The sequence below is a fragment of the Bos taurus genome, chromosome 19, assembly GCF_002263795.3.
Source record: "Bos taurus isolate L1 Dominette 01449 registration number 42190680 breed Hereford chromosome 19, ARS-UCD2.0, whole genome shotgun sequence".
Lineage (NCBI taxonomy): Eukaryota > Metazoa > Chordata > Mammalia > Artiodactyla > Bovidae > Bos > Bos taurus.
This window is the reverse complement of record NC_037346.1, coordinates 16,928,413-16,945,415: the sequence shown is the minus strand read 5'-3', so window position 1 is coordinate 16,945,415 and position 17,003 is coordinate 16,928,413. Positions and strand designations below refer to the sequence as shown.

Genomic DNA, 17,003 nt, shown 5'->3' with positions numbered 1-17,003 from the left:
GTTGCTGGGGTCCAAATTCCCAATCTGGCATGAATGTTAAACATGGATAAAATACTCCCACGTGGACTATTTTTGAACCAAGCTACATGTTTGTTATGGATTCTTTCATTTTCTAGGTTTTAGGATAGACCCTGATCTAAACCTGGACTTCCCTGGTGGCTCACATGGTAAAACGTCTGTCTACAATGAGGGAGACCTGGGTTCAATCCTGGGGTCAGGAAGATTCCCTGGAGAAGGAAATGGCAACCCACTCCAGTACTCTTGCCTAGAAAATCCCACAGACGGAGGAGCCTGGTGTCCACGGGGTTGCAAAGAGTCGGACATGACTGAGCAACTTCACTTCACTGATCTAAACCTACTCAGCCTGATTCACTAGGTGTAACAGAGAGTGTTTTGTACAGCAAATGAGGCCTGTATTAAATTTCTGTTGCTGCTGTAACAAATTACCACAGTCTTAGTAGCTTCAAACAGCGCAATTTTATCAGCGTATCATTCTAGGTCAGAAAGCTAAAATCAAGGTGTCAACAAGGCTGCATCCCTTCTGGAAGTTCTGGGGGAGAATCTGTTTCCTTGCCTTTCCTAGCTTCTAGAGGCTACCTGCTTTCCTTGGGTTGCAGCTCCTTCCTCCATCTCAAAGTTGTCCGTGCAGTGTCTTCAGATCTCTCTCTGACTCCCTGGCCTCAGCTTCCACGGTTCCATCTTCTCTGACCCTGACCCTCCTGCTTCTCTGTTACAAGGACCTTTGTGATTACATGGGGCCCACTAGGTGGTCAAGGATAATCTTTCCATCTCAAAGCCCTTATTCTGGATTTCCCTGGTGGTCCAGTGGTTAAGAACGTGCAGCAGTGAAGACTGCTGCTGCTGTTGCTAAGTCGCTTCAGTCGTGTCCGACTCTGTGCGACCCCATAGACGGCAGCCCACCAGGCTCCCCTGTCCCTGGGATTCTCCAGGCAAGAACAGTGGAGTGGGTTGCCATTTCCTTCACCAATGCATGAAAGTGAAAAGTGAAAGTGAAGTTGCTCAGTCGTGTCCGACCTCAGCGACCCCATGGACAGCAGCCTTCCAGGCTCCTCCATCCATGGGACCCTCCAGGCAAGAGTACTGGAGTGGGGTGCCATTGCAGCCAAAAATAAATAAATAAATAAATATTTTTAATGTCCTTAATCACATCTGCAGAGTCCCTTTTGCCATGTAAGGTAACGTATTCACAGGTTCTGGGGATGAGGACCTCTTTGAGGGGCCATTATTCAGCCGACCACATGGCCTTTGCAATTTGGTTTGATTGACACTGGCTTGACGCACGGCCCCTGTGCAACGCCTGCTGTGATGTGACATTGATGCCAGAACAACAATGCCCCTGTTATGCACTTCCTCTGGGGTTCACTGGGGAACCCAGGACTCCTCCCCCAGGTACCTTCCTTGCTCCACTCCAGAATGCCCATTCTGTGTGTTTTCTTACAGACCCAGTGAGTCAGATGTGACTGAGAAAGCCCATGGATGCCTCCTTCTCAGCATTCATGGAGCCCAAGCCTCGCCCCTCAAAGTGTGGTCCACGGACTACCAGCATCTGCATCACTTGGGGGCTTGTCAGAAATGCAAATCTCAAGTTCCATTCCAGACCTACCAAATCAGGATCTCTGCCATGGGCCCAGGAATCTGAGTATGCTAAATTTTTAGGAAGCATGGGTCTAGAAGCTTCTCTATTCATCCACAGCCGATTGGAATATGCCAGAACAAACCTGCCTGGGAAGGAGGGCAGGCCTCCAGGCAGAGATAAAGAAGGAACCCAACACCTCATCTTAGCAGCCAGTTTGAGCGCTGATTCTTTTGGGCAAGGCACTCAGAAGTCCACTGCCTTTCTTTTAAAAGAATCTTTCAGGGCAGACAATATGCCCCCAAGTCCATCCTGGCCAGGAACAAAGTTGCTAGGGAAAGAAGCGGTACATAGAGGCCATAGGAGGACTGCATTCACAGTTTTTGGCTAATTTCTGTTCCTGTGTCATGTGACCCTGGGCAAGACACTCCACCCTCTGAAGTTAGACAGGCTGCTGCTGCTGCTGCTGCTAAGTTGCTTCAGTCGTGTCCGACTCTCTGCGACCCCATAGATGGCAGCCCACCAGGCTCCCCCGTCCCTGGGATTCTCCAGGCAAGAACACTGGAGTGGGTTGCCATTTCCTTCTCCAACGCATGAAAGTGAAAAGTGAAAGTGAAGTAGCTCAGTCGTTCCCGACTCTTCTCGACCCCATGGACTGCAGCCTACCAGGCTCCTCCATCCATGGGATTTTCCAGGCAAGAGTACTGGAGTGGGGTGCCATTGTCTTCTCTGTAGACATGCAATAGAGTGCAATAATCACCCTCTGTTCTTACAAGGATAAAATGAGATGGTAATGTATATTACACAGTCCTATCCAGGTATGATCACTGGTTTAGTCACTAAGTCATGTCTGACTCTTGTGACCCCATGGACTACGTAGTCTGCCAGGTTCCTCTGTGCATGGGATTCTCCAGGCGAGAATACTGGAGTAGGTTGTCATTTCCTTCTCCAAGGTACGATCACTAAAAGTCGGCTAAGTAGAAATGCAGGTTGGACTTGCCTGGTGGTACACTGGTTAAGAATCCATCTGCCAATGCAGGGGACATGGGTTCAATCCCTGGTCCAGGAAGATCGCACATGCCTTGCAACAACTAAGCCCCTGCATCACAACTACTGAGCCTGTGCTCCGCAACAAGAGAAGCCTCCACAGTGAGAAGACTGAGCACCGCAACTAGAGAGTGAGTAGCCCCTGCTTGCCACAACTAGAGAAAGCCCACACACAGCAACAAGCACCCGGTGCAGCCAAAAAATAGATAAATTTAAAAAAACAAACCAAAAACACCTTAAAAAAAGAAATGCAGGTTAATCTAGCCAAAGCTGCACTGGGATTTCTTTGTAGGAAAAACTGTGACGTAGGGAAAGGAGGGTTGACTTTGGAATCCTAAGATCAGAGTCTTTGTCTGTGACCTTGGGTGAGTTACTGAACCTACTCACTTTCTTTATCTGTATCAAGGAAAGAGGAATACTTTTCTGTCTGGTCCGTTGTTGGGCTGGAATAAAATAATGAATATAAAAGGACCTGGCAGAGAGCTCAATAAATGTGTGCAGAATCAGAGGAAACAATTTACTAAGCAAATTAATAGTATAAACAATGGTGTCAGGGGAGATATTTGACATGCTCAGGAGAACAAACTTCCCCAGTACGTTCATGGCCTCTATTTGTTTTACCAACAATTCATGTTCCAACTATGTGTGAGTCATTTGTTTGTTCGTTAGCGCAGGTCTGAGCTGGAACTCAATTTGGCAATAGCTCCTTAGCCAGGATTTCAAAGTTATCCATGTCCTTGAAAGAATGAATATGGGAATTTAGTTCCGGTTATGGCTACATGAAAACATTTGCATAACTCCTGAGTAAGTTCCCCATGATAGACCTATAATATTTCCATTGGCTGCAAGTCCATCATGGATCCTAGGAATGGCTTTTCCTTCTCAGGGTGGCAGGGCTTGGAAACCAGGATAAATTCCAGGGGCTGTACCAACTTGTAGTGAAAGAAATTTTCAGTGAAGGCTTGACTGTATGGGACACCTTCTATGGAAAGATTTGTTCTCACCAGCATCTTTGAGAGTTGGTAGAATGGTGTTAGAGAAGGAAACGGCAACCCACTCCAGTGTTCTTGCCTAGAGAATCCCAGGGACGGGGGAGCCTGGTGGGCTGCTGTTTATGGGGTCACACAGAGTCGGACACGATTGAAGTGACTTAGCAGCAGAATAGTGTCATCAAAAAGAATATCAGCTTCCGAGCTGGACTAATCTTTGGTTGAATCTTAACTCTGCTGCCTCTGAGCTATGACTTTGTACCTCTCTTGAGCCTCCGTTTCCTCATCTGTAAAATGGGTGCCATAATAGTCATTCGATTCTGGTGAAATTGATGTGACCCATTTACATAACAGGTGCCCTGTACAAATCCTGGTGCTTCCCTAGTGGCTCAGATGGTAAAGGATCCTCCTGGAAAGCTGGAGAAGCGGGTTCAATCCTTGGGTCGGAAAGATCCCCTGGAGAAGGGAATGGCAACCCACTTCAATAGTCTTGCCTGAAGAATTCTAGACAGAGGAGCCTGGTGGGCTACAGTCCATGGGGTCTCAAAGAGTCAGACATCACTAGCAACTAACGCTTTCATACGAATCCTGGGCTAGAGTCTGTCCCCCTTCCTGCACCGGGAGGCACACTCAGCTCTGCAGGACAGTTTACTGCAAACAGTGGGTTTGGGCTCATCTTTGTGGCCCAGTGCCTGGCAAGCAGTAGATGCTCAATGTGCACCACTGGACTGAATCTCTGAGTAGCCGATCCCAGCAAATCACTGAGGAGAACCAAAGTGACTGATGCGCAAACCGAATGGTCTGGTTATTCCTCCAGCCCTTCTCAATTGGGCAGACATCTGACTGGTGCCTTCATGACCAGCCACAGTGGCCCCCGAATAGCCACTATCAGAATCAGTGTGACGTGGGTCCATTTGGGTATCTACAGACCTGAGCAGAACTGACATCTGATTCCCCAAACTGATTTCCCCAAAGTCACATAACTGGGGGAAGTCTTTTCATGTTCCTTGCATAAATGTCTATTTAATCACCATCCTGTCTCTAGCACTCCAATAACGTGTACATTTCCCCCCGCTTCATCACCGCAAAGAAACAAAATGGTTGGCTGAAGAGCATGGGCCATCTGCAGTAGTTAAGCCCTATTTTCCCCTGACTGCTCACTTGGATGGAGAACTTTGCAGCTAAGTCCCATTAGTCATTTGGCTCCTGCTCTCATTTCACAGAGGAAGCTGCAGAGGCCAAAGTCACATAGGCTGGTCAGGGCAGAATAGAGGCTGGATTGGTCTTCCCAGAAAAACCTCTGCCCCACCAAACCTGCTCCTTCCTCATCCAGCTATGTAGCTACGCCTTTGTGGTCCTGAGGATTTGGGTTCAGATCCCAGCTTTGCTATATGCTGGCTCTGTGACTTTCAGCTTAACTACAGAACTGCCCAGAGGGGCATGTCCCCCATCAGCCAAATGGCGATGATTACACAACCTTTTAGGGTGATTGTGAAAACTGAGATGGTGTGAAACGTGCTCAGCTTGGGTCTGGCACATCGCAGCCGCCCGGTACTATTTGCCTTCGTCCTTCGCTCGAAATGTTCACTGCAAGTAATATGAACGGAAATAGCTCACATTTATTGAGTCCTTACTGGGTTCCAGAAACTCTTCTAAGCATTTGACATGTATTAGCTCGTTTATCCCTCTTTCTCTAAAGGCAAAGGTATCTTTCTCTCCTCCCTGAAGCCATCCATCTTCACAACTATTGGGCTGCCTGGCCTAGCACCACTTCAACGGAATTTGCTGATTTTAAACAACATGTTGCTGAAATGATTTCTTGTTTTCTGTGGCTGGCTTGCAGCAGCCAGCCTGCTTCCTGTGACAAAGTGTGATGAAATCACATGCTGTTGTCTTGGCTTTTAGTACAGAGGACCGGTCCAAAATCTGCACTCAGGGTTGACTCCTGCAGATGGGGGGAGAGGGTGGTGCACGGTTAGGCAATGGGGGGCAGGGAAGGCTGGAATTCTGATGGAGTTAGGAAAGGGGGTGACAGCTGGATGGGGGTTGGGACCAGATGAGATCTCCCTGTCAGTGTGACAGCCAGCAATGAAAGAAGTCAGACATTTTGCTACAGAGTTCAAAAACTTAGTGTGGCCTCCAGGTGTTCACACCTTTGCATTGTTGTCATTGTTGCTGTTGTTGAGTTGCCAAGCGGTGTCTGACTCTTTGTGACCCCATGGACTACGGCACACACGGCTTCCCTGTCCCTCACCATCTCCCAGAATTTGCCCAAACTTGTGTCCATTGAATAGGTGCGTTGTTACTATTTCCCCAACTCATCATATCCAGCCCCAACCCCCAAGCCCTGTGCACAGCTTTGAGCCACACTCAGCCCCAGAAAGGACGTGTCCAATTTCATTCTCTCATGTCTCCATTCTCCCCATTCGCACAAGGTGCCCCCTCTCCATGAAGCCCCGTTTCTCTCCTTCTCTACCTTGGAACTCCTACTGATCCTTCCAGACTCAGCTCCCATGTCACCTCCTCCCAGAAGCCCTTAGAGATCCCTAGTCTGCTCTGGGTATTCCTTCTGAGCCCACGAAGCACCTCTGGACTCCTGGCATCTGTTGCTGCTATCTCTTTCTTCAACAAAACTGCAGGTTCACGGAGGACACACCCCATGCCTTATTTAACGCTACATCCCCAGCAGCTAGTTTAGAGCATGACATACAGTTGACACTTAGTATACATTGGGTGTTGGAATGAATGAACCAGGAAATGAGCACATCGCCACTCAGGTAAGTGCTCCTGATAAGAGATGATAATGATATTGATCATAATTAATAACTGCTACCATGAGATACAAAGACTGTGCCTATCTCTTTATCATATTATAACAACAGCTCTTGAATACTGAGCTCCTATGCTGTTCAGGCTGGAGAAGGCAATGGCAACCCACTCCAGTACTCTTGCCTGGAAAATCCCATGGATGGAGGAGCCTGGTAGGCTGCAGTCCATGGGGTTGCGAAGTCGGACACGACTGAGCGACTTCACTTTCACTTTTCACTTTCATGCACTGGAGAAGGCAATGGCAACCCACTCCAGTACTCTTGCCTGGAGAATCCCAGGGATGGCAGAGGCTGGTGGGCTGCCGTCTATGGGGTCGCACAGAGTCGAACACGACTGACGTGACTTGGCGGCAGCAGCAGCATGCTGTTCAGGCAGGGGCTGGTCACTGCATACGTATTATCTTCTTCCCAGCTTTCAGGGGCTTAGCGAGGGAGGTACACAGCTAAAAAGGGACAAAGCCAAAGCTTAAACTGAGGTCTGCCTGGATGCTTCCCCTGACCCTTGCCTCCTCCCAGAGAACATCACTGCTTCTTGTCATTGGGCCCTGACTGGCCTCTGTCTACAGCTGTTCCTAGACCCTTAGGCCCTCCTCCGAGGCCCCATGCCCACAGAGCCTGGCCTCATCATTCCCCGTCCTGTCCAATTACTGGGGAAGGCTGGTCTTCCTGCCCCCAGGAAAGCCCAGAGCGGCCAGAGTGTTCAGAGCCTGAGATCCACGGCAGAAGCCAGGGAAATCACACGGACAGTTGGAAGCAGAGCTGCTTTGTCTGACCACTGAGTGATTAACCATTTCGCAGCTGTGACAAACATAGAGAGGAGTTGCACGTAACCACATCCTGAATGGCCTGCGGACTAAAACCTGACAGACACCCCCCACAGCCCTCTGATCTCCCCTGTTGAGCTTATTTCTAGAGCCTGAGGCCAACAGGATAGAATGAGATATTGGGGGCACATCTCCCCACTGGTCCCCCTGGAAGCTCATCCCTCACCTGGGCCACTTAGGGCTTCGGAACCCCAGGTACCTTGGCATCCTCATTCTCTCTCTCTCTGCTCCCCAAAGTAATAAATGCCCCCGAACTGACTGGGCATTTCCTCATTAGAAAGGCATTCCACTGGTACTCCCTGGAGAAATTAACCCAGGAATTCTGGAAAACAATGAGGTCTTGAGGTTACCTGGGGAAGGTCTTCACTCCCCAAACCATTCCTGAGTGCTTAACATGCATATCAGGGTCTGTGTTGGGGGCTGAAGATGTCAGGGAAATCAGATCTGATTCCTGCTTGAGTCTGGGCAGTGTGTGTGAGGGGGAAGTGTGGTGACACTCATGCATGTGAGGACTGACACCTAAACGGGAGGCAGAGGGCAAAAAAGAGGAAGGTATCAGTTTCAGTGAGAAGTGGAGGTGGTGGTTGGTCAGGGAAGGCTTCAAAAGAGAGGAAACCCCAGGGCTGGAGGCTGAAGGATGACTGGGCATCCCCAGGTCACCATACGCACTTACAGTAGCAGAGGAAGCAGTCCAGCTGTTGTCAGCTGTTCAGCAGAGCTTGGGCACGTGGTACCAGAGAGAGCATGGCCAGAGATAAGGAAGGGCCCAGGTTCAGGGCCTGAGGAACCAGGACCTGGGACAGGTGAGTCACTGAAGGGTTTGAAGAAATGGGATGCTATGCTCTGAGTGGAACTTTAGAAAGACTGCTCTGACTATAGTGCCAAGGGTGGATGCAGAGGGCAGGGAGCATAAGCTGGAGGCCAGAGACCAGTGAGGAGGCTGATGCCCTTTAAAGGCGGCATTTTTATGGGGACCCAGCACAGTCTAGAGTGTCTATCTCACACATACCTACGTGCATGCTCATTCATTCAGTTGTATCCAACTCTTTGCGACCCCTTGGATTATAGTCCGCCAGGCTTCTCTGTCCATGGAATTCTCCAGGCAAGAATACTGGAGTGGGTTGCCATGCCCTCCTCCAGGGGATCTTTCCCACCCAAGGACTGAACTCACATCTCCTGCACTGGCAGGCGGATTCTTTACCATTGAGCCACCTAGGAAGCCCATAGAGAATGTGGTGTATGTACTATTGTTACCACCACTAGATGGAGCAGGAAATTAAAGAACAGAGAGATTAAGTCACCTGTCCAAGGGCACACAGCAAGTGGTCATCTCAGGATATGAGCCATCAGTTCAGCCTGAGAGTTCACGCTCTTAACCACTCACTATAGTGTTCCTTCATCAGAGCCGACAAAGGCTTGGGGCAGGGTAGAGTGGTTAAAGAAAGGATTCCTTAATGGGCCCACCCACTGTATATTAAGGGCTCCCCTGAAATAGCTTCTGGCCTCCATGGATAGAGGGGTGCAATCTTTAATCCTGAGGCCCTTGGAGAAAAACTACAGCATGAAACGTGATGGCGCTGAAAACTCCCAGGGCAGTACCATGACGTGAAGCCACTAGGGGTCACTTGAGTCCCCAGGAAGGTATGGAAGTAACACTTTGGTTTAGGTGGGTGTGGGCCTGCAAAGTCTTCAGACACAGGAAGGCAGGGTACGGGTGTTCACAGAAGGGTGTACCCCAGTGAGAAGAACTCGATTTTCACCAAGTCAGGGCATTCCTGCCAGGGAGACTGAGGTCAGATGACTCCTGCAGGCACTATGTGCTCTGTAGACCCCTAACAAGTGGCCAAGGCTATGACCCCCTTGCAGGGGGCCAGTTTCCACTCTCCCAGCCTTGCTCCCAGAAGGGACAGGATTTGGAGGTGGCTGATGGCTAGAGTCCTACCCAGGGATCCTCTGATAGAAGAGAGGCCCAGGGTCAGAGAGGAAGGTTCCACGTGGCTTCTGTGTGTGCGTCTGGTGGTATACAAAGTTGGACTTTGAGCTTGCTGACTCAGGGCTCTGGACTGCATCTTAGTGCATCCGATCCCTCATCTTTAACATGGGAATAAAACTCTGCCAAAGCAGGGCTGTGGTAAATGTCAAAAGTGAATCCTGGCAGTTAGCCCGCGAGCCACGCTTTGTAAAGCCATCATCAGATGTGCTGAGTTTTCCAGGTGTTGTATAGCTTGGAACTGGAGCTGCTGATCCTTGAATGTAACAGTGAACTTCAGTCTAATTCTAGGGGCTGCTAGCGAGTGGTCAGCCCAAGAACAACACAATAAGCTCCTACAGGCAAACGAGCTCTGTTCCAAGATCACGTTCATGCGTCCAATATTTAAGTCCAGCAAAGCCAGCCTAGATACCCAACTAACACGATTAGCTATATGGTACCATACTGTAACAGGTTTATAATACTTTTCACACAAATAATACATAAAAAAAACAAACGAAAAATAAAGAAAACATTTTTCATCTTATAGCACAGTACCCTGAAAAGAACAGTAGAACCAACTACATCACCGCTGCTTTTATGCTTATTTCCAGACATCCTGGGCTTGAAAAAAAGGTACTGTACTACTGTCTTCTATACAATACTGAACAGTAAAGGACACAAAAGCACAGCCACTTGGGGAGGATGCACACATGTGACAATGTACTCCAGACACATGAACTTATGTGATTGGACAGGCAAAGGTAGGTTTGTATCTTTGAAAGTTCGCAACTTGAAGGTTCGTATGTAAGGGACTTACTGTAAACAATAAAGGCTCATGACCTTCCTTCCTCTATCTTTGTTAGACGGAACTCAGAATTGTATCTGAAGTCTGGGCGAAGTCACTTAGAAACATATGTTAACAGCACCTCCTGCTTGCTAAGGCGGGGGAACCATGAAATAGGTATTCTTTTAAAGCAAGCTGAAGAGCTCAGGAAACAAGGGATCTTTGGGGAGAGGATAATTCACAGCTACCGCTAACGCAGGCTTAAAGCAAAACAAAGAGTAAGACTGAGGCCAGGGTCACTATCCTAGACCAGGACTGGGCCAATCAGCCCGTCAGAGCCCTGGCCTGATGGGCATCTGTGCCAACACCTGTTGGAACCAAAGCATCTCTTTATTATCCTAAAAAAAAAAAAAAAGCACTGTCAGAGATGAGACGGTCAGGAGGAATGCCTAAAGCTGGTAAAATCACCATCAGAACATTATGAACAAACTACACACATGGACATTCCCGGCACTGGTGGCAAAGCCCAACCCCCTGAAGGGGCATTTACACACGAATGGCTGGCCAGGCTGGTGCCACGCTGAGGCTTGGCACCACAACTCCTCCTAGGCAGACCACACAAAGCAGATACCTTCTGTCTGACAGCTGCCTTATCCAGACTCCAGCATGGGAGAACCAGCACAACAAAACGTTTACAAAGCCTTCAATATCAATTGAGCACAGCTTCACTATCTCTGCCATGCTGCTTTCCCACTGCCGGGCGTTGGCTCCCCTAGAGGGACAGACCCATTCTCACACCTCGTGGGGACAAGGGGCCCCATGGCGCCCACCACGGCTCCATTTCCAGATCGCTTCTGACAAGCTCTGACACAAGCTCGTACCAGAAGGGTACTTCCTGACACAAAAAGTACCAGAAGGGGCTGCTGCTTCTCCCACCAAACTAGGTACAGCTTCATCCTCCGCTGGTATTCTGGTGATTTCCTCCAAAGTCTCCCAAACTGGAAGTGTTTGGAAACTCTCGAGTCATAAGCTACTTAGAGTCCCCAGCGAGCTTAGGGGGTCTACCTGATTCTTGCCCATATTTAAAGAGCTTCCTATTGAGTTTCCCAAAGAGAACAAGCCCACACTTCAGACAGGCTTCTCTGTCTTCCCATTCCTTCACCCCCAACACAGAGTAGCTACGTGGATCCTGTGGATCCTGGGGTGGGGGGTGGGGGTGAGGCCTGGAAGAAAGGGGACTGGTATTCCCAGAGGGGGTTTGGATGCAAAGAGAGAGGCCGGAACAAGGGAGCCAGAGGACTCCTCCTGCAGTGACGTCCGAGTTCCCATAACCTGGAGAATATGCGGGGGACCTAAGACTGGGTTCTGCCCCGGGCCTCTTGGGCTGATATCACCTCCAGGGGCCTGGGGTCCAGCCCCCGGGCTGGGGAAGAGCTGCCAGACCCCGGGGCTGGGGAAAGTGAGGGAGCAGAGGGAGCGGGTTCGCGCAGAGGGCCACTCACGGAGGAGAAGTTGTGCGGGCCGCAGAGCTCGCCGCGGTACTTGCAGGAGAGCAGCATGTCCTCGAGCTGGTGGCCCAGGCGGTCCATGAAGGCGGCGCTGATGCCCTCGAAGTGGCGGGGAGGCAGGAAGAGGCGGAAGTCGGCCAGCTTGCGGAACCACTGGCGGCGCGGCTCGTCCCCCCGCAGCAGCTCGCTGACCAGCGGGCGCGCCGTGCGGTTGGGCAGCAGCAGCCCGAGCCAGTGGCCGGCGTAGTAGAGGTCCCCCTTGGAGAGGCGCGGGAAGCGCAGAGGGTTGTTGTTGCACACGGTGACGGCGGGGAAGGGCAGCTGGCGGCTCCACTCGCGGTGCACACGCGTGTGCGACGGGAAGCTGAGCCAGTAGAGCAGGCGGTTCGAGGACCAGGACAGCAGCAAGCCGAGGGACGTGCAGAAGGCCAGCACCCAGAGCGCCCGCCGCTGGAAGGAGCCCCCGGGCGCCGCGCGCCCCGCGCACATGTGCCGCAGCCCGTGCAGTTTAGCGCGGCTCAGCGACGGCCGCCCTCTGCGGGCGCCCCCCGGCCCCTGCAGCGCCCGCTCGCGCTCGCCGCCCCGGCCGCCCCCGGGCTGCCCGGCCGCCGCCACCGCCGCGGGCGCCGGTTCCTCGCGGGCCATGCGGAAGCGTCCCGGGCCGGTGAGTGCGGCCGCGGGCCGCCCGGCTCCGCCGCTCCGGCTCATTCATTCAGTCCGTGGCTGGCGGCAGCGGCGGCGGCCCCGGCCGGGCGGAGCCGCCATGGAAGTCCGCAGCAGCGGTGGAAGCAGCAGCGGCAGCCGCCGCGCGCAGCCCGCGCCAGGGAAGCGTGCGCCCGAAAGGAGCTCCGGTGGCGCGGCATGCCCGCCCGGCGCCGCCACCGCCGCCTCCGCGGGCGTCCGCCCGGGACCGAGCCCGCCTCGGCCCGCCGCCCCTGGCACGGGCCTTCCCGAGCGCCTCCCAGGCTCTCCTGGCTCCGAGTCCTCCTGAGGATGCCCGACGCCGGCCACTACCTTTGGAGCGGCCCCGCTGGGCGCCGCCTCTCCGGTCCCGGGGTGCTGCACCCGCGTCCCCTTGTCCTGGACCTCGGGGGACCCTGAGCTGAGTCTCTCCGGGCTCCGCCTAACCCCAGCTTTTACGCTGGTCCCGGGAGAGCAGCCACTCGGCCACCATGCCTGATTCGGACATCCCCAAGGGCCCCCCGCCGGTGGCCCGCGGTGCTGGGACACCGTGGGGAGAAGGTGCCGGGGGACGAGCGCCCCCAGAGGCGCGCGGCCGCTCCTGGCTGGGCGGGTGGGGTGGGTGTGTACCGGGATGAACGGTCGCCCTGCTGGCCCTCTTTCCCTTTCCTCCGGGACCCTCCTAACTGCTCCTCCGGCTGCGCTCGGTGGAGACCTGCTAAGGCTCCCCGGAGTCCTGCGCCGCCGGCGTCCTGCGTTGCAATGTGACCGCCCTCGCCCGGGGCTGGGGGCGTCTCAGGGTCCCGCCGGAGGCTGCCGGCCGACGGGCTCCTTCAAGGCTGCTGGCCAGAGGGAAGTGTCGCTTCTCTCCCCCGCACGGCTCTGCGAAGTGCCTCGAATTTCCAGAAAAGCCCGATCTCGCCGTCCCTCGCCTCTTCTTTTTCCTGCCTGGGTGCTCCAGGAGCTGGGGACTGCGGAGCCCCGGCTACTCCTCTCGGGGGTGACCCGGACTCGCTGCTCCGCGCTCCGGCTCCTCTCGAGACTCTCAGCCCCGCGGTAGCGGCCGCGCCGGCTGCGCTCGCCTCCCGCCTGCCCGGCCCTCCTCGGGGCCCCCGGGCGAACTTGGGCAGCGGCCGCGCGACGCTGGCGCGGCTGGGTTTCCAGCACCTGCTCCTCGGCTCGCCGGCCCGGCGGCTCCGGGCTGGCGGGAGGGGCGGCGGCGGCGAGCGCCGTGCGCTCCCGGAGACGCGGTGCTGACGCGCACGGCTCCTCCTCGCTGCATTTTAATTCCTGGCCACTGTGGCCGCTGCACACCGAGCGGGAAGCCTCTTGCCAGAGCGAGCCGGGTGGGGGATGCGCTGCACAGATGTGCCGGGTTGTGCGGGGCTGGCGGGAGAGACGTGGAGTAGCAACATTGCGTGTCTGTGGGTCGTGTGTGGATGACTGTGAGGCCACGTCTCACTGTGTCGGGTGGGCTGTCGAGAACCCGAAGCCGCTGTCTAATGTGGGCCTTTGAGCAAGTGTGTGAGTGGGGTGTCAGGCGCTGAGTGTGGGTAGGATGTGCCTGTGTACGTGTGAACGGGCATCTCGGTGTATCTGGTGGGTTTATTTTTGCAGATGCTGTACTGTGGCTATTTGAGTATGTGTGTTGTGTGTAGGATAGAGGGATGGTGTGTATGCTGTACTTGGGTGGACCGTTTGCATTTAGCGGGTGGTGGGTGCCACGTGTGTTGATGTGTGGGTGGATATCGGCAGCTTCTGGACGTGGTGTGTAGTTGGTGTTTTGCATGTGTGCGGTGTGTAGATGAGTATGTGTGTTGAGCTGCTGGGAGCAGCCCCTGGGTCTCTGGCAGATTGGGCCCAGCAGGGGCAGCCGTGCCTTTTAGGAGCTTCTGGTGTCCCCTCTTAGCCACTTCCCTGGGGAGGTCTGCTGCTGGCCCCTGACCGCAGTCCACCAAGCATAGCCTCCCTGGACGGGCAGGAGGGGGAGAGTGACTTCCGTGGACCCGAGACCCCAAGTCTGCCATTCTTACAGCAGGGTTCCTACAGCTGCTTAGCTGATGATGTCTTTCTTCCCTCCTGGGCAGGTTCAAGGTCTTCCACTAACCTCTGGGCACTTTGGACACTTTCATTCAGCTTTTTAATTAATCAATTAAAGTCTTTATTGGATGTGTTTCAATTTTGCTTCTGTTTTATGTTTTGGTGGGGTTTTTTGGTCCTGAGGCTTGTGGGATCTCAGCTCCCCAACCAGGAATCTAACCTGTACTCCCTACATTGGAAGGCGAAGTCTTAACCACTGGACTGCCACGGAAGTCCCTAGCTTTTTAAAATGTTCCGCCTTGGTGTGTCTCATTCACTTGGGGAAGAAGCTCCTGAAGTTGGGTTTTGCTAAAATTCTGCTCTGGATTCGGTTCCTTGAAGACATCTGTTGCTGGCTTTGGGGGAAGGTTCCGAATCTACCAGTTTCGTGGGGGCTCTGACAGAGGCTCACTTACCCGGGCTTCAGTCTGGTCCCAGCAGCCCTGGGAGGGGGGCCACTGTGACACATATCCTGGCCAAGGTCGGGGGAGCTTGGGAGTTCAGTGAAATGACTGATGAAGCAGCCAGACATACCCCCGCATCACAGCCCTGGGGCAGCACAAAGCCCTGTCCTGTAGAACCTTTGAGACCTTCTATGTTTCTGATTTGTTCAGCTGTTATGGGCTTTTTCTTTCTTGTTTTGTTTTGTTTTTTCCCCCTTGAAATGTACACATGCAGTTTTTGGTTGCCTGAGCATCTTCTCTGCCGTGGCTTCTCCTGTTAATTCTTCAGATGGGTCACCTCTTCACAGAGAGGAAGGGTATCCTGCATGGGCCCCAGGGCTCTTGGCACAGAAATCCAGAGGCAGACACAGGGGTGATCCCAAGTGATCGCGGGCTTTCTTTTTGGCACATGGATGCAGTGCGTTTCCTACACTGCCTGAAATCCCCCCCACCAACTTCTTGACCAATACTTGGACCAGCTCTGTGAAGTTCTGCCCTTTCCTCAAATCCCAGCTGAAACATTGCCTCCTAGGTAACTGGATTGATAGGCCCATCATAGCCTTTGTATAGCGCCTTGTCACGTGTGTGTCTAGGCTTTCCTTCTGGACGTGAGCCCTTTGAGGACAGAGACCACATCTCATTCTCATTTTTGCCTCTATCTCTTAGCACAGTGCCCTGGCACCTAGACAAAACACATCACGATGGGGAAGAGGAGAAGGGAACTAAGATTTCCTGAATATTCCTATATGCCAGGCAACTGAACCAGACACATATTTAATTTCTCATTCCAGCCTTGGGGGTGGGGGGCGTGTGGTATTTTTACCCTCTTTTTACAACTGTCGAAAGGAGTTGAACTCAGCTCTAACTCATTCCAAAGTCTAAGCTTTTCCTTTCCCATCCTGCTGCTTTCAAAAGCATGAAAAATAATAACCGTATAATAAATGTAGGTCTTCCTAATCACTAGGACATGTTCCAAGTGACTTACGTTAAAAACAAGTGTCAGGACTTCCCTGCCGGTCCAGTGGCTAAGACTCCGAGCTCCCAATGTGGGGGATCTGGATTTGGTCCCTGGTCAGGAAACGAGATCCCACATGCCCACAAGGAAAGAGTTCACATACTGCCACTAAAGACACCGCCTGCGTGCCACAACAAAGACCTGGCACAGCCAAGTAAATAAAGAGTAAACCAAGCCTGCCAATGCAGGAGATGCAAGAGATCTGGGTTTGAGCCCTGGGCCGGGAAGATCCCCTGGAGTAGGGAATGGCAACCCACTCCAGTATTCTTGCCTGAAAAATTCCATGGAGAGAGGAACTTGGTGGGCTACCGTCCATGGGGTTTCAAGGAGTCGGACACGACTGAGCACCACCACCGAGAGCAAACCCAAAAAACGACAGAAAAAAAAAAAAGTGTCATAAACATTCTAAATGTTTAACCCTCAAAATAATCCGATGAGGCACATATGAATATTGCTGTTTTCTCTACTCCAAAGGAGAGGACTCCTGACCACAGAGAGCTTGAGTTTCTCACCCTAAGCCACACAGCTTAAGCAGGAGAGCAGCCTTTCAGTGCAGGCAGCCCGGCTCCAGCCCCTGTGCTCTTAAACCCTGCCCCACAGCATCGGTGCTGTCAGAGCTACACTGACATGACCTCTCGTGAATCAGGCGAGCTCTCTTGGCTGAAAAAACAAATTTACAAGGCAGTTCCTGAACTGCCCCATGTGACCTATCCACCAAGAAGTTCACATTTAGCATTGTGATTTCCCAATCATAAGCTTTTAAGAAAATTTCCCTTTTCCTGTTTGTGGCTAAAACATCTGTAGCTCCACACCTGGCTTCCTGGCCTTCGGTGTGACCTTTGGGCACCAGCCAGCCTGCATTTCTGTTGGGTGACCACCACTGCCAACTATCAGCTCTTTCTCCCACGAAATGAGTTTGCTGGGAGGGAAGGCCCATTGAAGTCAGTATGATTTTCTGTTTTTATAATCCTGTTGTAGGAGCTGACAGTTGTGGGCTTCATCAGGCTTCACTGGAGCCCTTGACATTCCTGCTTATCCCCAAATCCCTGCTGCTCAGGGGCATGGTTATTGGAATGCATTATGTTGCTCAGTCGCCCAGCTGTGTTCGAATTTTTGTGATCTCGTGGACTGCAGTACTCCAGGCCTCCCTGTCTCTCACCATTTTCTAAGTTTGCATCAGTGATGCCATGTCCATTGCATCGGTGTTCACTATTTATCCATTGCATTGGGGATGCCATC

The 17,003-nt window shown here is 52.7% G+C and overlaps 1 protein-coding gene across 2 annotated transcripts in view; it reads right to left on the bottom strand.

The window, feature by feature from the left end:
- Positions 1-17,003, bottom strand: part of ASIC2 (acid sensing ion channel subunit 2) — a 1,206,384-nt gene that overhangs the window by 283,543 nt on the left and 905,838 nt on the right. Inside the window, exon 1 of one of the 2 annotated variants that reach the window (XM_024980482.2) lies at positions 11,541-13,503. Within the exon in view, the coding sequence (XP_024836250.1) occupies positions 11,541-12,254 (714 nt within the window). The 5' untranslated portion in view covers positions 12,255-13,503. 2 annotated transcript variants of the gene reach the window in all.